This window comes from Heterobasidion irregulare (assembly GCF_000320585.1).
Source record: "Heterobasidion irregulare TC 32-1 unplaced genomic scaffold scaffold_02, whole genome shotgun sequence".
Taxonomy (NCBI): Eukaryota; Fungi; Basidiomycota; class Agaricomycetes; order Russulales; family Bondarzewiaceae; genus Heterobasidion; species Heterobasidion irregulare.
In genome coordinates, this window is record NW_009258198.1 from 866,143 (window position 1) to 882,199 (window position 16,057).

The 16,057-nt window shown below is 51.3% G+C and overlaps 5 protein-coding genes across 5 annotated transcripts; 1 reads left to right on the forward strand and 4 right to left on the reverse strand.

Moving 5' to 3' along the window:
• Nucleotides 1–67: 67 nt before the first annotated feature.
• Nucleotides 68–1,852, reverse strand: HETIRDRAFT_424659 (uncharacterized protein; the record flags this gene model as incomplete). Its single annotated transcript, XM_009543896.1, has 3 exons — nt 68–429; nt 508–1,636; nt 1,784–1,852. The coding sequence occupies 3 exons, from the start codon at nt 1,850–1,852 to the stop codon at nt 68–70; spliced, it is 1,560 nt and encodes a 519-aa protein (XP_009542191.1).
• Nucleotides 1,853–3,705: 1,853 nt separating this feature from the next.
• Nucleotides 3,706–5,925, forward strand: HETIRDRAFT_115341 (uncharacterized protein; the record flags this gene model as incomplete). Its single annotated transcript, XM_009543897.1, has 10 exons — nt 3,706–3,813; nt 3,883–3,893; nt 3,915–4,140; nt 4,245–4,338; nt 4,399–4,499; nt 4,749–4,814; nt 4,870–4,908; nt 5,008–5,061; nt 5,122–5,215; nt 5,447–5,925. The coding sequence occupies 10 exons, from the start codon at nt 3,706–3,708 to the stop codon at nt 5,923–5,925; spliced, it is 1,272 nt and encodes a 423-aa protein (XP_009542192.1).
• Nucleotides 5,926–6,934: 1,009 nt separating this feature from the next.
• HETIRDRAFT_414361 (uncharacterized protein) lies at nt 6,935–7,975 on the reverse strand (the record flags this gene model as incomplete). The annotated part of the gene is made up of 5 exons (XM_009543898.1): nt 6,935–6,991; nt 7,022–7,397; nt 7,496–7,637; nt 7,691–7,733; nt 7,793–7,975. The coding sequence occupies 5 exons, from the start codon at nt 7,973–7,975 to the stop codon at nt 6,935–6,937; spliced, it is 801 nt and encodes a 266-aa protein (XP_009542193.1).
• Nucleotides 7,976–8,457: 482 nt separating this feature from the next.
• Nucleotides 8,458–8,749, reverse strand: HETIRDRAFT_310367 (uncharacterized protein; the record flags this gene model as incomplete). The annotated part of the gene is made up of 2 exons (XM_009543899.1): nt 8,458–8,518; nt 8,571–8,749. The coding sequence occupies 2 exons, from the start codon at nt 8,747–8,749 to the stop codon at nt 8,458–8,460; spliced, it is 240 nt and encodes a 79-aa protein (XP_009542194.1).
• Nucleotides 8,750–9,880: 1,131 nt separating this feature from the next.
• HETIRDRAFT_100987 (uncharacterized protein) lies at nt 9,881–16,023 on the reverse strand (the record flags this gene model as incomplete). Its single annotated transcript, XM_009543900.1, has 12 exons — nt 9,881–10,006; nt 10,051–11,286; nt 11,346–11,395; nt 11,450–11,621; nt 13,971–14,109; nt 14,701–14,839; nt 14,896–14,938; nt 14,998–15,188; nt 15,245–15,419; nt 15,643–15,747; nt 15,815–15,892; nt 15,940–16,023. The coding sequence occupies 12 exons, from the start codon at nt 16,021–16,023 to the stop codon at nt 9,881–9,883; spliced, it is 2,538 nt and encodes an 845-aa protein (XP_009542195.1).
• Between the last annotated feature and the right edge of the window lie 34 nt (nt 16,024–16,057).

Consider the following 16,057-nt stretch of genomic DNA (forward strand, 5'->3'; position numbering starts at 1 on the left):
AGCCGTACAAATGTTTTTACAGGAGGGTCTGGGGTAGGTCTACGGTACACCGGAGCTGTAGGCCTATTTAAAAATCCGATTCTTTCTTCTTGCTCATCTCGCTTAACTCCTGAAGGAGTGCTTCCTGTTCGTCCCACCTCATCTTCCCGATGACCCTCTGGATCTCTTCTCGGCTAATCTCAGGCTCCGTCTCACGTACAGGCGCATCCGGTCCAGGTGCGTGGGCCTGGCGAGCTGCGAGTCGGGCTTGGAACGGGTTAGTCGTCGCCACGCCTCTACCTTGCGCCGAAGTGCCTCCCTGAGTACCGCCTGAAGTTCCTGCCGAGACCGTTCGGCCATAGCCGCTTCCTCCGCTTCCCATCCTGCTGCCAGTCTGAGCCGAGCGGTTCCCCACCGTTCCACTACCCTGTTGAACATATCTAGCTGACCCTTCATATATCCTAGACGAACCCCTGACAGGTCACTGGTTTGCCATATGTCCTTTCTGGCGACAATAAAAGCACCCACCCTCCATTCTGAGGCGGTTGCGTTCTTCGTCGGTGAGGGTTGTTCGGACTGAGTCTACGGCCATAGGGACAACGGAGTTGTTCATGGAGGAGGGAGCATTGGATGAGTTGTAGCGGAAGGGGTTGCTGGATCGAACAGCGGCAGAGGGTACGGAGCTTTTTATGCTCTGCAGCTCTCTCCACTGGTTATCAAACCTTCGGGTGTATTTTACCCAATCGTCCATGGTTGTCGGCATGTCTGGGAGTCTATAAATCTGTTTAAGGATTTCCGGGTGTATGGCGCGGCGGAAATAGTCAACGGTGGATTCGAGGTCGAACCTGCTTTCTCCTGCTGTCATGAGGTAGTCCGTGACAAATTTGTCTGCTGACCGCTTTCCCATTCTCATTGTGAATAACTTCTGCCTCACCTTCTGCTCGAGGCTTTCATCTTTGAATGCAGCGGCTAATTCTTTCAAGAAGTCTTTGAACGTTCCCCATGTTTTTCTTACTTCCGTCACCTTGTATTCTCGGAGTTCCCTATCGAAATAATATTTCTGGGCGAAGAGTGACACCGTTCCTTCCCTCATGTATGACAATACCATCAGGATTTTATCCTTATCGGTGTCGTACTTGGTAGGGTTGGCGAGAATGTACATGTGACATTCATATATCCATTCTCTATACTTCGACCTTGTGCCGTCGAAGTCTTTCGGTTTGTTTCCTCTGTCCGACATTTCGTCTTCATCGTCTGTAGCTTCTGTGGTTGGTGGAGGGTTCGGTTGTGGGTTCGGGTTAGGATTCGGTTGACTCGGTCCTGCTACAGGTTCCGGGTCTTCTTCGTCAACTGGGGTTAAGACTCCTGCAGGAATTGGGGTTTTTTCGATATCTTCTTTGGGGATATCGACTGGTGATAGAGCGGGTTTCGTTCGAGTGGGAGAATCAACGGTTCTGAGAGGTGCTTTCCTGTCTTCCCAGGGTACTAGCGGGGCGTCAACTGTTTTTCCGCTGTTCTGTCCTCCTACGTAAACCCAGTTTCCTTTGGATGTCCTTCTGATAGGTTGTCCGAAATGGACGAATGTGTCCGAGTGTTTCAAGTAGTCGGTTCCGTGTGGAACTCGTCCTACGCGTCTGCCTGAACCTTGAGAAGTCGTCTTGTTGGATCAAAGAGCCCGCGCTAGTCTCGACCTGATCAAGGTTCGAGGGTCAAGGCAACAGCAGCTCTTCCTGGTCGGGTACAGTATTTTCTGCTTCTGGTATAGTACCGTACGTAACGTCGAGTGCAATTGTTTCAGTCGTACCTCCACTGGGTTGATTACCAGATAGAAGTATTCTACAACCTGAAACGACCCACACTGAAGTGGAATCATCCAATCGTTCGCTCGAAGTGTATAGTAACTACTACGGTCGACGGACGCTTGTCTTTTGGGACTGCCTAGCGCCGTATGTAACTAGCCGGTGTTCTGCTGCAAAGAAAAAGGTGGAGTAGGATTGTGTGTGGAGAGGCTATCCAGATGTCACGAACGGCTGTTCGAGACGAGAGGATCCTAGGCCACAAATAATGGAAAGGAGTTTGAGAGGATGATCGGGGCTGATCAGACTAGTGTCTTGCAATCAGAGAAGACTGTGTGAACAGCAGTTCTTAGATTGGACAGAAGTGGATAGCCTGAGGCTTCCACACTGCGCCACAGTATCTATAAATATGTATAAGCAGATGCACGGACCAAGTATCAATGGAGCGGGGACGCGAGGTATAGTCGGGAGAAAGGTCCTACGAGTCCTTATCAAGAAGGTGAGAAAGATAGGTAAGCATAGGCAAGGCGTTTCGTAACAGCTAGACTCTAGAATATCACAAGGTAAGCCCCATGTTCGTCTGTATTTTGATGGCAATAGAGTCCCGTTGTGTATCATCTCCTTACCTCTTTCTTTCCCCTCTTCGATACTGATCATGATTCCCCGTGGCAGGTTCAAACATCGCAGATTCACCTGCGGCATCGGGACATGCCCACTTGGATTCAAAAATCGGTCAGGTTGCACATAATATCGCAATGCTGTACACAACAGTAATGCAACCAACAAAATCCAAGCCCTTCCACAGGCTGAGGACCATCAAGATGGCCTAGATAATCAGATGCCCACAAATGAGCAAGAACACAGGCCTTATAGTATATATCATCCCGTTCTCGACGGTTAGTAGACGCATACATGTACTACCTGTTAGGACCGCATCCTAACACGTGCATAAGCACGTGAACAGAAGGGAAGGTCAGGTGTTTCCTCGGACTCAAACTATTAACAACTAGGACTGTGACTTGACACGCGTCTAGGCACATGACTCAGGACACGGTCATGAGCTATGCGCATGACTCGGACTCGGACTGACTACCATTTACATGCTGATGCATGAACACTTACGTACTATGATTCCTCTTCTGCTATGATGACTGATGTTGATCGTGATCGGTTCCATTTGATATTGCTGCGGACAGACATTTGATATACTTACTATATATAGTTACATCAAAGAGCCGCGGAGTACGAACAATGACTGCGGCTTACACACATCGATCGTTGATGGTACTTAGCATTTAGAAGCACGGACCATATGTCCGTCCCACCCTAAATAGCCATGTACTATATATAGGAGAGCTGAGCTTCTTAGAAGCCTCAGCTTGTTCACTTTGTATACATCTTGATCTCAGCACTGTGCCCGGCGTCTGGCTACCTTCAGCTCATGCTTCGCGATCTCTGTCAGATCTAAAGAACCATACTCAGTCTGACGACGCACTGGATTCGTCTCATCGCTCTTATCATTCTCTACCGCCTGCAACCTATCAAGGACTCGCCGCATATCGAGTCATCCGTTGGGATCCCTCCGAAGTCATCTGTTGTATTGGAGAGGACTTGTTTGTACCAGACGAACACCACCACATGATCAATCAGCACCTCCTTCAACTCTTCGAGGAGAAGATCAATACAGACCAGCCTTTCTTGGAACAAGCCCAAAGACGAGCCGTCGTCTTTATTCGTTGGGCCATCACAATCAGCTTTAGCCCAGGGAACCCCTCTTAGTGCATCAAATTTTTGACTGCCAACTTTGTACAGGTTGTTTGACCACGGAATTCTTGTGACAATATGATCGGAGGGGTCGGAGATCCTGCAGATCCCCCCTTTCAGATAAATGGAGTATCCAGCCTTGTCAATGCAACTGGACAAGATCAACATGATCGCGATTGACAGCGCATACAGCATGTCGGACAGCTGCACAGCAGTCATATTGTCCCCATTTGGGAGCATGACTGTAACATTTCCACGGCCAGTTGCTATGAAGGTACGTTTGTCAGCTGCGTAAATGGGTTTGAATGGGATACTGACAAAGTCTGTGAATTCTTCTCAATAGGGTGACATGTGGTGACTTGCGCCCATGTCAAGGCATCGGACACATGTCATGGACGAGATGTCGGGGCCTGCTATCAGTGCCGCAAGGTCAAATGTCGCCATGAATCCAAATTTGGGATCTTCAGCATCCTCAGCAACTGCAAAGTTCCCCGCACTCTGGTCCGCACCCTTCTTGTGTTGGCCTGGCCGATGCATGCCTGCTAGCCATTGGCCTTCCTTCCCACCGCCGGGTCAGAAGCAGTCTGCAGCTATGTGGTTGGTAAGTCCACAGTTATAACACTTCTTGCCACTCGATGACTGATTGCCCTTCTTTCCTTTCCCGCGTCCCCTTTTTCCTTGTTTACCTCTGCCATGTGAATACAGCACCATCTCATCAGACGATGCCTTCTTCTCGAGCCAACCTTGAATGCTGCGCCGGTCATGCTCCTGCATGAGGTGCTAAATGATTCCGGAAGGGGTAAGGGGCTTCGAATTGAGACTCGAAGCAGCCGTCATTACTGAAATAATGGACTCATAGGACTTTGGGAGAGAGGAGAGAATGACAGCAACAAAGTCATTGTCACCAAGAGCCGCATCGATGCCAATGAGCTCGTTCTGGAGTGCGATCAAGGTGTCGAGGTGCGCGCGGACATTGCTGCCCTCTTGGCATCGAGAATTGTGAATATGCCGTCAAATGTCAATTTCGACCATCTTTCCCCGCTTCTCTGCAAGATCGCAGAGCGCCATCCAAACTTCCTTAGCGGTTGTCTCCCCTTTGATTCAATTGAGGATGGAGTCAGGGATTGTAGAGTAGATCTGCTGCTTGATGGCGGCTTCTCTCTGATTGTATTCATCGATCTTCTTAATAGCCTTGTCATACTTTTCTAGAACATCATCTTTAGCATCTTCGGCAGGAAGCATGGGCTCTCGTGGTTGCCGAGCAGTGCCAGCCAGGTGTCGCGACAGCCCTGTCTTTGATTCAATGGCTGTCTGTACCCGATCCTTGTAGATCGGCCAGTTTGACAGATCTTCTGAGAGCTTCGGAATGGTAGTGACAGTGATTGAATTGGAGAGCGACATGGCTTGGACAGCAGGGCCCATAACCTATTGAGATATGGGCTAGAAGTATTACTCAGTGTCTGTGTAGATCACTGTATATTTAATCGGTAAGTACCTAGAAGTATTACTACATGATAGAAGCGTAAGTAAAAGTGACATCTATGTCTTAAGAAGAAGCGGGCTCACCTCAGTGTCTGTGTAGATCACTGAGGGAAGCCCAACACCGAAGGCATCAGTAACTACAAGCGCAGTGGCTAAGAGCTGTATAGTACTTCAGCAATCTCCGAGCTCGTCAAGTAAGTACGCAATAAGTAAATCATAAGAAATAGATGATGAAGGCGATTTGCCTCAGTCCAACATATATAGGCACTCCCTTCTTCCAGTTCTTGAGAGGCGAAGCGGGAAAATGAGACTTGTACCCCCTCTTCGTACCATTCGGATGACTCGCCATAAATACTCACACCAGATTTCTGTTGTTGGATGGCTGCATTGTAATCCTCAACACTCTCATCACTCTTCCAAAACAGACACGGCGCCATCTTCTTTGACGCTCGAATATGAACCCGGCCAACAACCGACGTTCGATTGGGACATCTTAAGAGCTTTGCTCACCCCAGAAACTGTGATTCTTTCCTTGGTTGAAGACATCCCTCATAACCTGGTGATGTTTCGCAGCGCAATCGAACGTGCTCAGGGTGTGAAGCACATCTCCCTCACTGATTCCATTCTACCATTGTTTTGCGCAGCTATGGATACGAAGACAGATGCCGAGCAGACACCAGCCGACTCGTTTGTCGAGCACTTGCCTTTCCCCAGCCTTGAATCCATACATTTACATGACTTCCAATCCTCACCTACATCCACTCGAGATCTCTTGACCCGCGTACTCGAACAGCGCAGTACATCGCGGTCTCCTATCCAAGAAGTCGATCTCGACTGGAGCGTGCCGCAGAGGTGGTTTGATGAGCTCAGAATCATCGTGCCGATTGTGTGTTGGCGCGAATAAACAAGAAGTGACCCAAGGGGATAGATCTGGATGAATATCGGGATGCTCTCATATACGAAGCGACGTACGATGCAGGGAATGCTGTACTGTGTGTTCTTAGTCTCAGATAAGAAGAAATTTCCATGCAATATAAACGGGACTATGTGGGACATTTGGTGCGAACTATTGCAGAACTAATGTGGACATCCGCTTATACTCCTGTAAGACAAAGCTACCAGGGACATGGCAGCAGCTATGATCTCACCAGAAGAAAGTGTAATGCAGGGAAAACCACCAGGTTCGTACGGAAAGGTTCACTCAATAGTGGTTCAATTATCTTATCATATACATCGCCAAAAAAGTCGTTGATAGCACAGTGGGCAATGAGACCATCGTCTGCTCAAACCCCTCCGCCTCAATCAGAATCGTAGGCATATTAACTGGCGAATCAATGGCCAGGTGTCACTAGAGAAAAAGAACGTGTGAGCGGTCAGGGGCTGTGGAAACTGCATGCTGAAGGGACAAATTACAGAGAGTGCCAACCTCCTTGTTGACGATCCCATCTCTTGCAGGATCGTCCTTTGTGAAGGTAGGTTGTCAAGAGAGAATGTCGCCATAAGTGAAGGGCCAGAGGGACAAGGATAATTCGCAGGAAGCGAGATGAGAATGGGAAGCACAGTGAGAAAGAAAAGCGGAGGGAGAACGACAAGCAGGACGAGAATATAAAACGAAGCGAGCAAGCCAAGAGGAGCGAGCAGAAGGTGACAAGTAGGGAAAGAGAGACAAGCTAGAGGGTGTGAAAGACAAGCGCCGAGACAGTTGTAAAAGATGAGAGAACAAGCGAAAAGAGACAAAAGCAGAGGAACCGTCAAACCATTACAACATCAGACTGGGGCAAGCAGGGTTGCATCGACGAAAGACGTGATGAACAGCCGAGTGGAGACGTACCTGGAAATGTAAGACGTGTGGGCGACTCAGTATTTGCGACAGCGGAAAGAGGAATGATGGACTCACCGGGGGCTGACGCCCCCTAACTGGCGACACGATCTCTTGCAGTTATAAGTAGACGTGTGTGGCGGTGCGCGACCTAAGCAATAGAATGATTAAGTGTACTTACACTGACAAGATATTCGTGACCAAGGATGAGCTGAGAAGGTCGCCCAGATATACCAGAAAAGGGAAATAAGCAAGAAAGGGAGAGAAGCAAGAGAGACCGAGAAGGTCGCAGAGAGAGACTAGGGCCGCCGAGCATGAAGAAAGGGCAGAGAAGATTGACGAGCAAGGAGACAAGACTGAGATAAACGAGCAAAGATTGAGATGAGAAGCCAGAAACCAGGAGCAAAGCCACAGCGAGAGAAGGAGACAGCAAGGACCAAGTCAAACAGAGCGAGCAAGCCAGAGCGAGGAGAAAAAAGGACACAGCTATGAGAGAGCACAGAGAGGTGAGAACACAGAGCGACCAGAGAAGACAGCGAAGAGCGAGCAGAACACAGCTAAGGACACTAAAGCGCAGCAAATAATGATAAGAGACGAGAACTACCAGTGAGAGCAAGCAAGCAAGACAGAACCTAGACATGTTGAAGAGACACACCAGCAACCAGACGTCGAAGCCACCTCCAGAGAACGATAGAGCCCGATGCCACAGACTAAAGCCACAGATCCCAGAGCAGTGTCGCCAGAAGATACAACGTAGCTATTGAACTTGCTGTCGTGCTTGAAGGCGATCGTGCCTGCTAGTGCGGCGTCGAGCATCGATGATATACGAACAGTAGTCAATAAGGCGTACCTATGAACTTGACGTCGTGCCTGGGGCGATCGTGCCTAATAACCTGGAGTGCGTCGAGGTTCAGTGGTGGAAGTAACGGCGAACGGCGTGAATGAGATGTACCTGTACAGATGAAGGAGATCTTGGAGAGGACAGTAAGTACCGGAGCGCATGAGAGAGGACAAGGGTAATGGAGGTGGTGGGGAGGAAGGGAGAGTGGTGGACAGAAAGAGGAGAGAACGACGAGGCTTTATAGACTTGGGGGTCACCAATGTGGCTTTGTGGCCATCGGTTGACCACCGACATTCGCCACGCTTCTCGGCCCAGCCACCTCGTGATCGGCGTGTGCAGTCGGCTGATGGTCGTTGACCACGATCATCCCGGCACGAAGTGCCGCAAGGGTGGCTTTGCGTCTCGTACGCGCCACGCCACTCATGGTCACAGTGGTATTGTACTTGTTTTGCAAATCCTGGATGATTGCAGCCCTTTCCAGCAAAGATTTATACCGAACTGGAACGAAATACGTGGATCAGTAGGGAGAGTTCTCAAGTTTAAAAGGTGCATCATCTCGTCTCTCATTCCTTGAACCAAACAACTCCTATGATGCCTAGTACTCCGAATCCTGCAATAAAGGCGAATAGCACGGGAACATCCCGATAGTCGTAATTACTGCTAAACCTAAACAGTTAAGAAGGGCTCAAATTCAATCCTCTTTCCACAAGCGATTGCCTAACAACGCACCAGATTCATTCTGGGAAGGACGTATGCAGGCTGATCTATCGATTCTCTCAGTCGTGCACGACTGCATGGAGTACACTAGCCACTTTGGAAACAGACAAGGATCCACACCTACGCCGAGAATTCAGTGATAAATTCTTTGATACTAGAGAATGCCGCTCACCAGACATAGGCTCGTCTAGAATCAACACGTCCGCACTGACGACTAGTTCCGACCCTCCGCATCTCAGAACCCCTTCGAATTCGCCGCCTGCACTGAGCCCAAATTATTCTGACGCGCCGGGCTGTTCCATGACGTCCTACACGAGCTGTTTTTTCTCCTAGAAGATCATCAAGACGCATTCAACAGCGAATAGGGTCGAGCGAATAGGGTCGAGGGAAGGACGCGATGTTGTACGAAATCAGGGTGAAGTTCGTGCTTGAGGGAGGCAGTCACAGATTTTGTCTTGTACGATCTCTGTGCCCTCGTATCATGTGATCTGGGCCCATTTTATCGGAAAAGTGTCATAATAGGTGCTGGCTTCGAGGTTGCCTGGCTGTATGTATGCGCGTGTTTCCGTGCAGACACGAATAAGCGTCAATGTCAAGCATAGCTGCCGGGTGGTATGTGAAGACTATGTGAAGCCGGGTGGTACTGCACCTTGAGCAGTCCTTGAGCGTCTCCCCGACTGATTAAAAACCCGCCTGGTCATTTAGACTTCTGAGTTCCAGCAGAAAACTTTCGTCGAGCGGCCTCGCTGTTGTTGCGGCCGCTTTACATGGGGCGTCGATCGTCCCGAACTGGTCGCCCTTGAAGCCCGCCGCGAATCGAGCCTACCTCCCCATCTCTTGTCGACGACCTTAATTCGTCCAGGCTTGTGTGCAACTCGCTCCTTCTCCAGCTTGATGCACTGCTCCTCCGACATCAACAACCCTCCGAGTCTCCACTTGGTCCACCGAGAATACATTCGAAACCTTGCCCTCAACAACTGCACCCTCAGCCTCTACCACTGAGATCGCCTTACCCATCTGACATCAATGCAGAAAAACAGAGTAGCACACCCACGAATGCTTCGCTGAGTTCGATGCTTCGTTTGTCTCATCAGAGCTAATGGTCAGTTCCAATGGATGAAATCTGTACGAAATCGAGATAGTTACTCTGCTCAGTTTGGTTGGAATTGGCTGTATACCAGGACGGCTCGAGTTCGAAGGACAATATGAGAAGAAATAGTGATTCGGAAACAGAGCCGGAGAGAATAATATGTACAGGAAATTTCCGTGATAGAAGCGATCAACCTCGTGAAAGATGACCTTTTCGAGCTCTCGCCGCAGAGGCCCTGAGGCCTGGCCTTGAGGTGCCGTCGTGGACGAGGTCGACGACGCGATGAGCGCCCCCGGTGGTAGGCATGATGGCTTATATAACGACCGTTTCCCATCCGTCGTGCAATGCCGAGCGGGTCGACCACGACCAGTCCTGCGAAAATACAGAGCGAGTCAGCTTCCTATCCGCATCGATCCGAAGCGCGAGACGATGGCAAGAACGACGAGGGTGAAAGGAACGGCAAAGGCATCGATGGTGTGCGGCGCGAAACAAAGGAGCGAGCGAAGAGAAGATGAAAGCTAACGGTACGCACCTTCAGCTCTATCCGCCGAGCAGGCCATACCCCATACCCCCCCATGCCCCCTCCACCGCCCTCTAGACCATCGTGTCTCGGGCCCTGCGAGGGACCGCCCCCGCCGTTATGTTTCCTGCCCCTGTTTGGGCAGTGCTCCCGCATGTGGCGAAGCACTTCATCTTTGCGCACGAACAGGGCTGGGCAGTCGTCGCATGCAAACTCGCGCACTCCTCCATGGCGCAGAGTCGCCTTGTGTCGGGGCATGTCGTACGGGCACGACAGCCGCTTGCTACACCCGTCGGGGCCGTCGCAGACATGAGGGTCAGCCCTCTTGCGCTTTCGCGCGCCTCTCTGTTTCTCCCCAGGTGTCGTTGTCCAGGGCCCTCCAATGGACTGCGGTACAGCCTCGGGGACTGGCTCACCTATGGGGATCTCCACCCTGTGGGTGGACGTCGTCGATGTACTTGTAGTATCTTTGGGGGCGCTGTCATGCGCCTGTGGACGGACCACAGGGATCTGGCTTTGCACCCCCACCATCTCTCTTCCTCTCGCCGCATAGTGGCTCTGCAGCCTGACTGAAAACAGCCCACACCCCGCGATCGGGGGCATGCGCGGCCTCCTGACTATGCGCCTCTCCGCCTTCGCGCCGTTCCCTCCCTGGCTTCCTCCCTGGCCCTCCCCCTCCCCTTCGCTTCCCTTCTCGTTCCTCGCCTTCTTCCGGCTCGGCCCCTCCTCCGCATCCACACGGTGCGCCTGCGGCACCGGCACCGAGGCGGTCTCTGGTGATGGCGGCAGCTCTGGGATGGGCTCCGGGACCTCCTCGACGGGCTCCCGCGGAAGCACCTCGGCCAACACCCGAAGGACGATGTCGCGCGGTGCCTCCACGATCTCCCGCGCCATCTCGCTCCATGGACCCCGGATCGGCTGGACGGCGTCCAGCAGCGAGGAGAAACGCGCCGCGCCGCGCCTCCGAGGGACCTCAATACGGTCCAATGCATCCACCCGTGTTGAGAAGGTCGAGACGGGGACATAGCGTAGAGCCTCCTCCGTGTATGCATGAGTGGCGGGGACTGGAACCGGGAACGGCCATGCGCCCGTCGACTCGTCGTTGTCGTCGTCCCAGTGGGCGGCCTGGGCGGACGCGTGTGGTGTGAAGGGGGTCGGACCTTCGAGGTGGGTCACAGGGAGGGATGGAGGCGGCAGTGATACGTGGGGATTCAGGTGTCCCCCATGCGCGATGTAGGTATAGGGCCACGGTTGTGCGGAACAGTGGGTGTCCTCGTCCTAGGAATGCAGATCAATGAGCGGCGTGCTGATATCCTGTAGCTAAGATTTGGACTTACCGACTCGTCGTTGGCACAGGTCTGGGAGCGCGACGGGCCTGCGCCAGGAGCTGTGGGCAAGTTCGTGTTCACGTACTCAAATGGCATGCACATGCAGAACATACTGAAGAGGTCTTCCTCGGCGTCACGGCCATCATTATAGCACCAAGACATTGCTGGGAAGGTGGATAATGTTGCGTAGGATGTGTTGTTGAGTGGCTCAACGGCGTTGTGGTGGTCGGTAGGGGAAAGGTGGGTCAGACTTGACGTTACAGAGTAGGAAGCGCCCACCGCCTTCTACAAGGTTCAAGGAACGCATCAGAAGTCGTTGTGATGCCTTTCTTCCTCTGTTGTAATCAGGCTCAGACCCAAGCGCAAGGTGGGTGCATTGTTCGCATCCCGCAAATTAGTGATATATTCTCCTTTCGGGCGAATTCTTTTTTCCAGCGACAGGCGGGCAATATTTTCTTCGTCCCATCAGTCGTGTGAGACAGAATGCGTCCAGGCTGTCATCATTCGGCGGATTTCCGGGGTACGTTCGACGTTATCGTCGTTCATCCGATGTCGATAACATCTGTGGCAAAGCCATGCGAGGAGCGGGGTTACACGTGTCGTAACAACCCGCTTACTCCCTTGTTCTGCACAGCTTCTTTTGACAGTTGACTCCCGTCAGCGCCATGCCTTGTATCTGGTACGGGCCGCTGCAGTTGAAATTATACGCCGATTGTTGTAGGCGCATCAGGGTGCTTGATTTTACGGATGGTTCCATCGCAAACGGCATAATCCAGCCCGCTTGTATTTTGGAATCGAAACTTCTAGCCGCTTCTGGTGTCTCCGCACAACCCGCAAGGGGTAGCAAGGCACAGCATTGTGCCATGTTTATTTCATCGCTTTTTCGGGAGTAGAGGATCGTTGGAGCATGACGGGCCCATTCAGCTCGATCAGGATTCCGCGTATGGGCGATTGCAGGCTCGTCGGAATGTCACGACGCATGACCGTGGATTTAGGGCCTGTTCTCGTCTGGAGTGCGACTTACGATAATACCGGTGCGAAGGTGGGGGCGCTCAGTGATGAATGCACAATTGGGATGACTAATTTGGTCGGCAGTCTAGGGCCTGTACACTCCCTGTATGCGGCATCCGTGGACAGCCATAGGCGGAACAGATACATCCAACCATCAGCGTATTTTCCCTGAACTACCCATCGGTTTGGTCCTCTCGGCGCGTGAGTATCCGGAGGCGTCCTCAAGTGGAAATGGGAAGCCACCTGCTCGTCGACCATTGTCAGTGTCGACAGAGCACAGCGAAGCTTGAATGTGTGATCGAGCTATCGTTTATGAGGAGATGGTCTATGTGTCGTACCTAATCTCATCGCTTCACAGATAAGAATGCTTTGGTACGTACTGCTTTGCGAGGGTATCTTGCGATCAAGAACATGGGTTCTCATTTTCGTCCGATCCTTTCATTCTCTCTGTCTACAGGCTGTACACTCGAGTCGGACTCTCTCAACAGACTCTGCAGATGTCATGGAATCCTCAATGTCCCACTGCTTGCTACAAATGGACAAGCTGATACGATACAAGCGCGGCTCCTGTTATTCTCTGCATCGTTGTGTTATGAATGTCCCCGTTCGGCAAATATTTCTGCAAGACGTCTTGATGGACGAGGTGGAGATTATCACCTCAGAGGGTTCAACGTCTCAGCGGGGCCAGATAGTTCGCCTTCATTTAGGACCGCTTTACACCTTATCAACTGCAATTCTCGATGGTTGTAATGCCGTATGCCATAGCTGACTCGACGGATGGACAGCTGCTGATATTTACGCGCGCAGGTTCTGAGAAACACGGTTTTTGAGTGCGTCTAGGCTCAGAAAAGGTGTCTTATCACAGAAAGACAAGGAAGACGCTTTGGAAAGAACGATTGATATTGTCGTGCAGCAATGATGGGCAGTTTGGCGTGACTTGCTGGATCTGAGAAAGCATCGCCGTAAGCATTTCTCGAAAACATTTTTAGGAGACAGTAGTAATGTCATGAACGAGTCATGTATTGTTTTGAGCGGTCGAACCAATGTCGTTGCAGCTCTTGAGATGTATGTAGGAGGTCAAGTTGAAGTTGGCGCCGCTAGAGTGGCGCTCGAATGACGTGGATGCGCCTTACTTTGCACGGCAAGGCCACGTGGCTATAGTCGGCCGTTCGAGTGCTTGGGTTCTGCGTCTTCATAGGCAGTCCACACCCACATGCCGTCGAATCAGACTCTTGATCCATCTCTTTCTTCTGAGATACAGGTGAAACCTTGTGATGTGGGAGAGGTCGCTATCGAGACCAGGTGAGTATCCTGATCTGCTGTATTTGGGACCATTGCGATGGTGCAGTGATCTGACCAGTCCATACAGTGCGATCGACTACTGGAGTCCTCCCTTGCAATCAAGACTGACTACGCTCTCCCATATAAGCGCCACTGCATCCTCAGGTGATTCAAATGCTCTCAGGGTCTTTGATGACGAATTAGCCTATCTATCATTGCTGATTTCTCCCAGTGAACTTGAGGTCATGCTTGAAGGCGATCGTGCCAATGAATACAGCATTGTGGCACTTGAAACTTGAAGTAAGGGCGACAGAAATCATGAACAGCCGGATGGAGACGTACCTGGAAATGTAAGACGTGTGGGCGACTCAGTAATTGCGACAGCGGGAAGAGGAAGTAAGGACTCACCGGGGGCTGACGCCCCCTAACTGGCGACACGATCTCTTGCAGCTTGAAGTAGGTGTGTGTGGCGGTGCGGGACCTAAGGGACAGAATGGTTAGGTGTACTTACACTGACAAGATATGACCAAGGATGGCCTGAGAAGGTCGCCAAGATACACCAGAAAATAACAACAAGCAAGGAAGGAAGAGAGGCAAGAGAGACCGAGAGCGTCGCCGAGATAGACCAGGGCCGTCGAGCATGAAGAAAGGGAAGAGAAGATTGACGAGCAAGGAGACAAGACTGAGATAAACGAGCAAAGATTGAGATGAGAAGACAGAAACCAAGAGCAAAGCCACAGCAAGAGAAGCAGACAGCGAGAACCAAGTCAAACAGAGTGAGGAACCCAGAGCGAGCAGAAAAAAGACACAGCCAGCAGAGAGAACACAGAGCGAGGACGAAGAGGACAGCGAGGAGCAAGTAAGACAGAGAGAGCAAACCAGATTGAGGAGAGAGCACGAAGAGACGAGAACAGAGAGCGAGCAGAGAAGACAGCGAAGAGCGAGCAGACCACAGCCAAGGGCATCAAAGCGCAGGAGATAATAATAAGAGACGAGAACTACCAATGGGAAGAAGGGTAAGACGACGAGAAAGACAAATAAGACAGAACCCAGACATGATGGAGAGACACACCAGCAACCAGACGTCGAAGCCACCTCCAGAGAACGATAGAGCCCGATGCCACAGACCAAAGCCACAGATCCCAGAGCAGTGTCGCCAGAAGATACAATGTAGCCAGTGAACTTGCTGTCGTGCTTGAAGGCGATCGTGCCTGCTAATGCGTCGCTGAGCACCAAGGATATACGAGCAGTGGTCAATAAGACGTACCTATGAACTTGACATCGTGCCTGGGGCGATCGTGCCTGATAACCTAGAGCGCATCGAGGTTCAATGGTTGAAGTGATGGCGAACAGCATGAATGAGATGTACCTGTACAGATGAAGGAGGGCACGGAGAGGACAGTGAGTACCGCAGGACAGCATGAGAGAGGACAAGGGTAGTGGTGGTGGTGGGGAGGAAGAGAGAGTGATGGAGACAAAGAGGAGAGAATGGTGAGCCTTTTATACACCTCAGGGTCACCAATGTGGCTTTGGGGCCATCGGTGAACGCTTGGACCTCCGCTGCCACCAACATTCGCCACACAATGTCCAAACGCCATGCTTCTCTGCCCAGCCACCTCGCCCGTTATGGAAAGAGAACCGGAGCTTTTTGCCATCGGGATGATAAGCGTCGTTGACTTCGTGCATCGTGTTTGTCCCCGAGATGATTGAAGGCGCGAGTCGTCGTAAGGTGGCTTTGGCTTCTTCAGAAACCACCGCCGCGCGCCACTCGTAGTCACAGGTATGTTGTCCCTGCGACACTTTCTCATAAACTTAATTCGACATTGAGAGTCCTCGAGTTCAGAAGTTGTATCATCTCGTCTCGCACCTTGCGTAAAGCAATTGCAATGACACTCACTCCATGAAGGCGAACAGCACAAAAACGTTGCAATAGTATCAATTACTTCTAAATCCGAACAGCTAACAGTGGGCCAGATTTAATTCTCCTTCCACAAGCGATTGCCAAACAACGCACCAAATTCATGATGAGACTCGCAGGTATATCAGCAGGGATGCCCTGCAGTAAATCTTTGATTGTCACTCCAGAGCCGACCTCGTTGATGGACATAGCCTCGAGCGTCTACTTCGAAGTTTACACTATCTTTCTTGCGATGGTGTTGTTCAGGTGCACAAAGAAGCCAGCGCACGTCATTTGACAAAGTGTTGAGCGCATTGAAGACATTCGATAGACCGTTGTTGCAAGAGCGGGTGGCAAGAAGGAAATTCTGCGTTATAGCATGTGAGAACCTTGTGGATGAAAGAGCAAGCCTACGAAAAGCGGTATCGCCAACGTATACCGGGAGAGAATGACAGCCTCGTTCTCAACAACGGCAGCCTCAGCCTCCATCACTGACATCGCCAGTCTGAATTCCGAACCACGTGGACAGAAG